This window comes from Alnus glutinosa, chromosome 5 (genome assembly GCF_958979055.1).
Source record: "Alnus glutinosa chromosome 5, dhAlnGlut1.1, whole genome shotgun sequence".
In the NCBI taxonomy this organism is placed as follows: Eukaryota; Viridiplantae; Streptophyta; class Magnoliopsida; order Fagales; family Betulaceae; genus Alnus; species Alnus glutinosa.
Genome location: NC_084890.1, coordinates 1,834,292 through 1,844,747, shown reverse-complemented (window position 1 = coordinate 1,844,747; position 10,456 = coordinate 1,834,292). Strand labels below are relative to the sequence as shown.

General features: G+C 33.4%; 1 protein-coding gene across 3 annotated transcripts; it reads left to right on the top strand.

The window, feature by feature from the left end:
* Positions 1-6,105: 6,105 nt before the first annotated feature.
* LOC133869714 (uncharacterized) lies at positions 6,106-9,855 on the top strand. Of its 3 annotated transcripts, none has more exons than XM_062306784.1 (5): positions 6,106-6,336; positions 7,184-7,275; positions 7,806-8,020; positions 8,284-8,517; positions 9,272-9,352. In XM_062306784.1, the coding sequence occupies exons 3-5, from the start codon at positions 7,880-7,882 to the stop codon at positions 9,308-9,310; spliced, it is 414 nt and encodes a 137-aa protein (XP_062162768.1). In that variant the 5' UTR covers positions 6,106-6,336; positions 7,184-7,275; positions 7,806-7,879; the 3' UTR covers positions 9,311-9,352. The 3 variants fall into 3 exon arrangements, with proteins under 3 accessions (XP_062162768.1, XP_062162769.1, XP_062162766.1); XM_062306785.1 differs by lacking the exon at positions 9,272-9,352 and adding an exon at positions 9,699-9,855 and having other exon boundaries at positions 6,107-6,336; positions 7,184-7,315; XM_062306782.1 differs by having other exon boundaries at positions 6,107-6,336; positions 7,184-7,315; positions 9,272-9,350.
* The last annotated feature ends 601 nt before the right edge of the window (positions 9,856-10,456 follow it).

The window sequence follows — 10,456 nt, the reverse complement described above, 5'->3', positions numbered from 1 at the left end:
ATGTTTTGATAGATGAAAAACCAAGCAATCAATTTAATGAAACTTATTCCACATCATCACTTGTATCCGGAAACCACAAGAGATATCAAAACATCATCTCAAAAAATCGAAGTAGAACAATAAGAAATCAAAACCCATAAACTCAAATAGCATAAACAAGCATGAAACTCAGTTTCTCTTCAATGGTGAGGTTTCATCCTCAACCCTAAATGAAATTTAGCTACACATGATAAAATAACTACAACCTAAAACATTAAATTAAAAGCATAAAAATTAAACACTTACAAATAAAAAATGGAAGAACAACTAGAAGAGAGACTTGGTGCGTGAGGGCTGTGCTCCATTCCACACACCCCTTCCTTCTCCCTTTTTTTTTTTTTTTCTCTTTTTTCTCCCCTTTTATTTCTCATTCTGCCGGTTGGGGAAGGGAAGCAAACATGCATGTTCCCACGTGATGTTGCTGTCCACTTGCTGCAGGTTGGGGTGAAAGTGCTGCTGTCCAGCAGGTTTGGTGCCAGGTGGCGTGGAGATGAGCTGCAGGTGCTGCTATCCAAGCTGTCAAGTGCTGCAGAATGCTGTCCAAGTGCTGCAGAATGTTGTCCAGAAGTTGCAGGTTGCTGCAGGAGCTGCAGGTGCTGCTGTCCAAGCTGTCAAGTGCTGTCCAAGTGCTGCAGAATGCTGTCCAGAAGTTGCAGGTCACATGTATGTGCTGCTTTGGAGGATGGTGCAGGTCACATGTATGTGCTGCTAGGCGTGGACTGCTGCATAGAGAGAAGGTGCCGTGTGGTTTGTTGTTTACAGGAGCTGTCTAAGTAGTTGGAGATGTGCTGCCAAGCTTGGAGAATCTGTCCAGCAATTGCAAGTGCTGTCCAGGTGAAAACAAATGTGCTGCCCAGCTTTGGGGAGACAAGGAATGAGGCAAAAAAAATAAAATAAGAGAGATGGACCAACTTCTGGATTTTCGAGATGTTCCAACAACTAAAATTAAAACAGCCATATCTTTTTGTATGTATCTCTAAACGGGCTGAAACTTGTTGGGTTGGAAAGCTGACATCTTGAACTTCAATTTAGACTAAGAAACTCTCAAAATGGATAGCATTTGGTCCTGACATGATAAGTCTAAATCTAGTAGTCTGCTGCATCCGAATTTCCTTGTATTTTGCTTGAATTATATCATTTCTCTCTTATTGTCCTACAAAACATAAAAAACACTAAAAGTAACCAAACCATCAGAAAATAACAAAGCTAAAGGTTTAACTAATGTAAATTAAGGGGTCCAAATATGCACTTTTTGGCACTCATCGCACGTACCTGTTGTACTTGACCGCTGTCTCCTTCAGCCCTCTACAACGCATAACCAAGTTGTGGCCCAATTCCTTCCTACGTTGATCGTCCAGGCCATCGACCTATGTTATAATTACAAATATTAAACATCACATTGGGTTATTATATTGAACCCGCATAAATTTATCCAATTTCAAAATTACAACTATTTCCTTACATATGCACGGTACCATTCGCAGAACTGCTCATGATGTTGTGCGTCAATAAGAGCCTCCGTAATGCGACCTCTAGTGCATGATCGCCTAAGCGCGTCTTTGTGCATCCTACATTCAGCGTATACAATTATGTAGTAATTGTTATTAATACTTTTATTCGAAAAGTCTCTGATGCAAAACTCATCAAAAAGATTCTAAGGTCTTTGCTAGAGCATTTCAGGATTAAAGTAACTTCCATTGAAGAAAGCAAGGACTTAGATTCTTTGAAGATTGAAGAGTTGGTGGGATCTCTTCAAACTTATGATATTCCCTACCCCCAGTCAAGAAAGCAAAATGGATGGCCTTCAAAGCAACTAAAAGCAAAGTCTCATCTGATAAAGACTCAGACAATGAAGAAGAGTTAGCCCTGATCACCAACAAGATCAATAAATTGATGAAAACTGATAAATTCATTGAAGGACTAAGGGAAACTCCCAGTGAAGTCGAGCCAGAAGAAGATCCAAAAGGTCAGAGATGTTGTGAGTGCTCCGGCTTTGGACACATGAGAACTGAATGTGCAAATCTTAAACAGGTTAAAGGGAGGGCCTACATTGTAACTCTCAGCAATGAGTCTGAGAAAGAAGAAGAATCTCCTGAAAAGTGTCTAACACGTGTGGCTCCACATGAAAACCAGGACGATCTTTACTACTCTGAGCATGGTGACGAAGAACTAAAAGAGGAATATTGTGTCATGTACATGGAACTCATGAAGCTGAGAGAGTCCAATCATAAGAAGGTGATAAAGCTGAACACGATGAAGACAGAGAGAGACACATTACTTCAAAAGATCACGGACTAGGAAGATAAACTAATGGATGCACAGTTACAGTTGGAGAAGTTCTCAGACAACAAGATAGCTTAGATGTTGACAGGTCAGAAGTGTTCATCTAGCAAAACTGTTCTCGGTTATGTAGCTATTGATTCCTCCAACATTGCTTCTACTTTCAAAACTGTGTTTTTGAAGCCCTCAAGTTCAGAGCCTCAGAATGACAAAGGTAAGACTATTATGGTTTCTTGTGAGAATGATAATACTACTCCTGCAAAGTTTGAGCATTCTACAGAGAGACGCCTACCTACATGTCATCATTGTGGGATGGTGGGACATATTAGACCAAATTGTGGTCAATTAAAATTCCCAAGAACTTGGAATAAGAAGAATGCGCCTAAGAAGGAGAAAGATGTTGAAGAACATTCCAAGACAAAATATGTTCCTCCACATACACTACAAGAAATTCGCCCATTAGGGGCAACACTATCAGTGTCGACTAAAAGTCGACGCTGATAGTCGACTATTAGCGTCGACTTTGGCAGTCGATGCTGATAATCAACTATTAGCGTCAACTATTAACACTATTAGCGTCGACCCCTTAGTTGAAGCTAATTGACCAAAAAAATGCACTATTAGCGTCAACTTTAGTGTTGACGCTAATGTGTCGTTGCTAATAACCTGGCGGAAAATTTTGCCTCGCACGGATGGAAAAATAGCAACAACATTTTAGTATTAGCGTCCACTTTCTTCGACGCTAATAAATAACTATCAGCGTCGACATTGGAGTCGACGCTGATAACCTATGATCAGCGTCGACTTATATGTGTCGACGCTGATAATAGGTCATTAGCATTGACTTTAGGGTCGACGCTAATGATTCTGTATAAATAATTATTTTAGCATCAGCGTCAACCAAAAAGTGGACGCTGATAATAGGTTATCAGCGTCCACTATAGATCGACGCTAATGACTACGTATAAAAAAAATTATTATTTTTTTTAAAAAAAATTGAAATGCATCAGCGTCGACTAAAAGTCGACGTTGATAATAGGTTATTAGTGTTGACGCCTGCAAGTTGACGCTAATAACCTATTATCAGTGTCCGCTTTAGGTCGATGCTAATAACCATATATAATTTTTTTTTTTTTTTTTGAAAAAATTGAAAAGTATTAGCGTCGACCTAAAAGTGAACGCTAATAATAGGTTATCAGCGTCCACTCCTACATGTTGACGCTAATAACATCTTATCAGTGTCCACTTTAGGTCGACACTAATGATCTTGTATAACAAAAAAAAAAAAAAAAAATCATATAAACTTATTGAACTTTAAAAAATAAAAATAAATAAATTTGAAACCTATAGAAAAAAAAAAATACTTCTTTTATATTATTAGTAAAGTTTTTCTATTTTTTTAATTTTTAAGTTTTGGGTTAAATTTTAATCTTTGGGTTTTAACGACTTTATTTTTTTTATAGCTAGCTTTTATTTTGTCTCATAAACGAAACTTCAAGTCAAACCAATCAAAACCTGCCACGTGGTCATATGTGTCATAAAAAAAATGAGGAAAATAAGAAATATATATACATATATACAAATAATAATAATAATAATAATAATAATGATGATGATGATGATGATGATGATGATGATGATGATGATGATGATGATGATGATTTAATAATAATAATAATAATAATAATAATAATAATAATAATAATAATAATAATAATAATAATAATAATAATAATAATAATAATAATAATAATAATAATAATAATAATAATAATAATAATAATAATAATAATAATAATAATAATAATAATAATAATAATAATAATAATAATAATAAGAATAATAATAATAATAATAATAATAATAATAATAATAATAATAATAATAATAATAATAATAATAATAATAAGAATAAGAATAAGAATAATAATAATAATAATAATAATAATAATAATAATAATAATAATAATAATAATAATAATAAGAATAAGAAGAAGAAGAAGAAGGAGGAAGGGGTGGCACAAAAAAAAATAATACTCTTCAAAAAATTAATGATTTTCATGTTATTAGTATTATTATTTTTTTTCTATTTTCTAATCCTATGAATGAATATTTTCTATTTCTATTTCTATTTTTTTAAAAAAAAAAAAAAAAAAAATTATGCTTGAGCATTAGTTTGATCAATAATGATAAGATTAGTCTGATTGATCCTCACACATCAGTTTGATTGATCGAACTTGACATGATAAGATCAATATGATTGATCCTCACGCATTAGTTTGATTGATTGAACTTGACACAATTGAAGGCTCAATCGAACATCCTATCTATCATAGTGCATTAGTCTTATCGATCGAACTATATGGATTTTGTATAATTTATGCTTGTGTATTAGTCCGATTAATCATTATAAGATCAATACTCAAATTACCCAAGTCAATGACTAATCAATGGCTTCTTAAAGTACACTTTTATAGACATGTGAATTAATTGATACGATTGAAGGTTCGATCAAATGTTTTATCAATCATAGTGCATTAGTTTGATCAATCAAACTCTAAGGATTTTGTGTTATCCTATTGTATTAGTCCGATCGACCGTAAGATGATCAAATGATTGATAGAACTTGAGATGATTTAAGGTTCAATTGAACGTTTTATCGATCATAGTGCATTAGTTTGATTGATTGAACTCTAAGGATTTTGTAGTATCATATTGTATTAGCCCGATCGACTATAAAACGATCACAAGGACAATGCAAGATCTATAGAGTTCGATCGAAAATAAAAATGAATTATATATATTTTATATTTTTCCTTATACACGGTGTATGTATATTAAAGGGATATTTACACCATTAGTCCCTGTGATATGCCATAATTACAAATCACTCCCTATAGTTTAAAAAGTTCATAAGAGGTTTTTGTGGTAAACTATAATTACAAATCGATTCCTAAAGTCAAATTCCGTTAAAATTTTTGAGAGATTCTATTAAATGTCATGTCAACGCCACATCAAACTAATAAGATGGCGACACGTGTCCATCTCGATAAAAAAATCTAAATTTATTAAAAAATAAATAAATAAACTTTTTTTAAAAAAAATAAAAAATAAAATAAAATTCAACAAAAAAAAAAAAAAAAAAGAAAAAAAAAAGGGAGGGGTGGCCATCGGGCCACCCATAGTAGGTCCAGGGGTGGCCCAAAGGCCACCCCCAGGCCATTCGCACGCCACCCCCATTCCCAAAGGGGTGGCTAGGCCACCCCTTAATTTTTTATTTTTTTTTAAAAAAATTAAGTTTATTTATTTATTTGTTAATAAATTTATATTTTTTTTTTATTAAGATGGACACGTGTCACCATCTTATTGGTTTGATGTGGTGTTGACATGGCATTTAACAGAATCTGTCAAAAATTTTAACGGAATTTGACTCTAAGGATCGATTTGTAATTATAATTTACCACAATGACCTTCCATGAACTTTTTAAACCATAAGGAGTGATTTATAATTATGGCATACTACAGGGATCAATGGTGCAATCATCCCTATATTAAATATGACTTTTCAATAAGTTTTATTTTTTGAAAATTTCAATAGGATTCTATTATTAAATATATATTAATATTTTTTTTTATTTAAACAAATTTTAAATTGCATAAATTAATAAGTTTTATTTACTATTAGCGTCAACTACAATTAGTCGACCCTGATAGTAGGAGTATCAGTGTCGACTTGAATGTAAAGTACATCATTTTGCAGGGGCGCGCGCGGGACACGAAATTTTCGTGTCCCGCGCGCACGGCCCATTTTTTTGTAAAAATTTTTGAACTTTTTTACTTCTTTTTTTCTCTTCCTTTCTCCCCTGCCCTTTCCATCTTCTTCCTTGTTCTTTTTTTCTTTTTGTCCCAACCAAGAGAGAGATTAGAGAGAGGCCAAGAGAAAGAGAGGCCGAGAGAGATGGAGAGGCCAGACAACGGCGCCTAGGTTGCAGTTAAGGTCCGTGGTCGCTTTGGAAGGTAATGGCTTGTTTTCCTTCTATTGTGTTTTTTTTTCCCCCTATTGGGTTAATTGGTAGCTAAGAAATAAGAAATTTGGGGGATTTTGGATAAATTACTGTTTTTCTTTTTCCCTATTGGGTTGATTGGTAGCTGAGAAAAGAAGAAATTTGGGGAATTTTTGGATAAATTTCTCTACTATAGCTGATTGGGTGTTATGATGTGGTTGTGTTCATCTGGATATTGCTTATTTGATTCTGGGTTTGATTTATTTGACCAAAGCCCTGGCAAAGACCCAGACACGAAAATCACACTATTTTCTGGTGCCTTACAAATTTAAGGTAATTTTAATGTCTTATGTTTTATGTTATTGTTGTTGTTTGTGAAGGTTGTATGTTCGTTTGGGTTGTGGGCAGTTCAGTAATCTCAAGCTTAGGTTCAAGTCGGTGTGGGTTTTAAAAATAGTGAGGTAATTCTTGATGATTTTTTTTTAATTGTTTTTATACAATTTTTGGGCGAAAAAACAAGGGGGCGAGGGGCTTTTTGAGCTTATTTGGGTTGAAATTAAGTGTTTTTAAGATGAGGAAATACTCTTTGTGTGATACTCATAATTTTGTTTTGATTGATTGAGTTGGCTCAGAATGCATAGTATTTTTTTCGTGTAGATTATCTATATATATATTCGTTGTTATATTCCATTTCCTATCATGCAATTGTCAGCTCCTCCTGCTAACCTTGAATATCGAGTTTGTCTGTGTGTGTGTTTTAGGATGAGTCTGAATTTAACTTGTAGGAAACACTACATAGTGAAGTTTGATATTAAATTTGTGTGTGCGCCATAACTTTGTTGCTAAAATGGCACACGCAGGGTGAGATCAATGCTGGGATTAAGGAGAGATCAACGCTGGTGACAGAGTGTGTGAGGATGATCTTGAAGATCAATGACATTGTCACTATGAGGTAGTTCAGTTTGCAATACGAAGAGCATTGAAGGAAAACGGTTGGCCTTGTTATCTTTTCCTATTGTGTGCTGTTTTAGATTGTTATTTAAAGAATTTTGGCATGCTTTTGTTGCTGTCTTTTGCCTTCAATTTGGATATTGTTTGATGTTTTGTGGAGACATTTTTGGTCTTTTATGCATTTAGAGTTGGTATCTAGTTTTGTTGGATATGGATTTGGCATAGTTGGCAATAAATATCTGACTCTGTTTTACATTGAAATGCAACATTGTTATGGTATTGGGGAATGAGAGATTGATGTATTGAGAAGGTCATCATTGGCCTCAATCTTCAGCCCTACTCTTCTTTCTAGTTGGATGCTTTTCATTTAATTTCTAGTGATGCATTATCCTGTTGGGAAGAGGGCTTTTAAAATTTGGACTTGAAATCATATGAATTATCCTAATGTGGTTCATGTGAGACTGAGACTATGAATTATCCTGTTTCTTTTGGTTTTGCAAATTAAAGTTTGGTCACTGTTTCATTCTTCAGGTATTGCCCTTGGATTTTGGGGGATGGGGTGACTTTACTCGAGAGTGGCTCTGTTTGGAAGAAACTAGTCCTTGATGCCAAGGAACGTGGGAGTTTCTATGAGGCCAATGGGGACAAGAGCTTGGCTCAAGCAATTACTGCTGCCTTGGTGGAGCTTGAAGAGCTTGATATTTTATTCAATAATGACTCTACTTTACAAAGAGGCTAAATGGAAGGTACATGGAATGTTTTGGTTGTTCTATGCCTATTTGATGTCGTAAAACATCTTTATCTAATATTTTTTCATCAATGACAGATGAAATTCTCATATAGATTCAAGTGAATCAAAGGATGGAAATATAACTTTATATAAAGATTTAATAACGTGGTTTAAATAGTAGACTCTTGGAATTTTTTATTTTATTTTTTTTTTTTTGTAATGGTTTGAACTGATCTGAATTTTTATGATGACATATTACGTACCTTAATTAAAATGCAGGTTTTCTTCAACAATGATTTCCAGAAATCTATAGCGAGGACTAGCAATGTAGAGACTCGTAAGGAAGTGCTTTTTCTTTTGGCAAAGCTTTCAAGTGGTTGGCGTCGGCCCCATAAGGTTGTCCATGATGATGATGGGACTAGTTCTCAACTTTTAGAGATGTACAAGGTCGATGGGCAGCTGAATCTGGTTTGGACTGTAGATATTCTCAAAGAGGATTCATATCACATTCAGGTTATGAAGGTTTGGGATGTTGTGCTGTTATGATATACCAAGACTAGAAAAGCATATTTGTAAGGATTTTGATTTTTGGAAAATTTTTAAATTACTGAAATTTAAAAATGTAGAATTAATTGAAGCATTGGCAAATCTAGATTTAAGAATCGGAGCCTATACAAATCATGGTTGGTTAAATTTTCGGTTGCACCCATTAGATGAAACTTAGAGACCAACTATAACATGTATATGGATACCTGATTAGCAAAATTTTTGTGGTTCTTGGCTCAATTTCAATTTCTTGACAATAATGAGATTAGTCTAGCTCTAGCTCTTTCACTTCCATATCCTTAATTATAGCAAAATTTAATACCAATGATTACCTTTTGTGTAATCATTACAATTGTTTTTTAATGATATGGTGTTGAAATACTGTATAATGTAAGAGTTTAATGTTAAGTTTGACAGGTAATTATATATATATTGGTACCGAAATCATTTTGACAAGTAATCTTATGTTAAGTTGGAACTGATCTTAAGGCTCCTGGATAATGATTAACCAAGTCCTGAGCAAGTTAATGATGTTAAAGACTTTTTGGAAGATTATGTAGACCGAAATCAAGTCTGTACTGCTTCATATTCAAGTTTATTCATTTTTCATTGTTGTTGTAAGTAATGAATTTACTAAAAGATACACTATTATTAATAAGCTTTCTGTTTAGATCACCTATATCGGATTAATTAACTTTATTTGTTATTTTTGTTTTTCTAGGAAGACTTTGATGAATTTAGTGATGTTGATGAGCTTTAGAACACTTTACCACTAGACAAGGTGGAGTCTCTTGAAGATCTTGTTGTAATTGGTCCTCCCAGTCTTGATTTGGAAGTGCTTTATTCAATTAAGCCTATTATGTTCTTTACATTTCTTTTAACTTGTCATTTTTGTCAGAGCTTTTACTGAGTATCCAAATTTTTTTAAAAATAAATAAATAAATAAATAAAAATAATAAATTTATAGTTCTTTTTTGCAAAATATCTCTCACAATGGTAGGGTTTCTAAAGTATAGGACATGATGTGATGCATTTGGACCCAAGACTTTGAAGGCATATGGTTGAGGATCCCATTTATGTTAATATACTTTTAGTTAATTTCTTTCTTCTGACCCCGAGGAATCCAATATAATTATCTTCGTTCGCAGGGGAACCTGTTCTTAGCTTGAAGACATCTTTGATGGCATCAGCCTCTCAAATTCTTTTAAGTGTTTCTATATATTTTTGACAAAGAAATTGAAATGATATAATGGACAGTGTTGAGCACTTGAGCTCTGAAAATTGTTAACTATATATTGAAGTTATGACTTTGGACCGTTAATAGCATTTTTCATTAGGTTTGATGCGCATAACCTTTTTTTTTTTTTTTGGGATGTTTTCTTTATTGACATGGTGCTTCCTTTCACTTATCACAAATAAAAATCATAATTGTGGGCATAGTTCCACTGATGGGTCCTAGTTGGGAATTATATATATAGACGCTAATGCCCTATTTATTTTTTATTTTTAAAAAAAAAAATTAGGGTATTAGTGTCAACCCAGTCGACACTAATAGCCAATTATTATTAATTTTTTTTTTAAAAAAAATTAGGTTATTAGCGTCAACTAGGTCGACACTAATAGCTTATTATTATTATTATTATTATTATTATTATTATTATTATTATTTTAAAGGTATTAGCGTCGACCTAGTCGACGCTAATAATCTAATAATTTATTTATTTTTAAATATTTTTAGAGTATCAGCATCCACATTAGTCGACGCCGATGATAGGCTATTAGCGTTGACCAAGGTGTCGATGCTAATAGTATACCTATCAGCGTCAACTTATGATATATGTGCTACACGTTTTAGCATCAACCAAATATAGCATTAGCATCGACTTATGTCGACGCTAATAGTCTA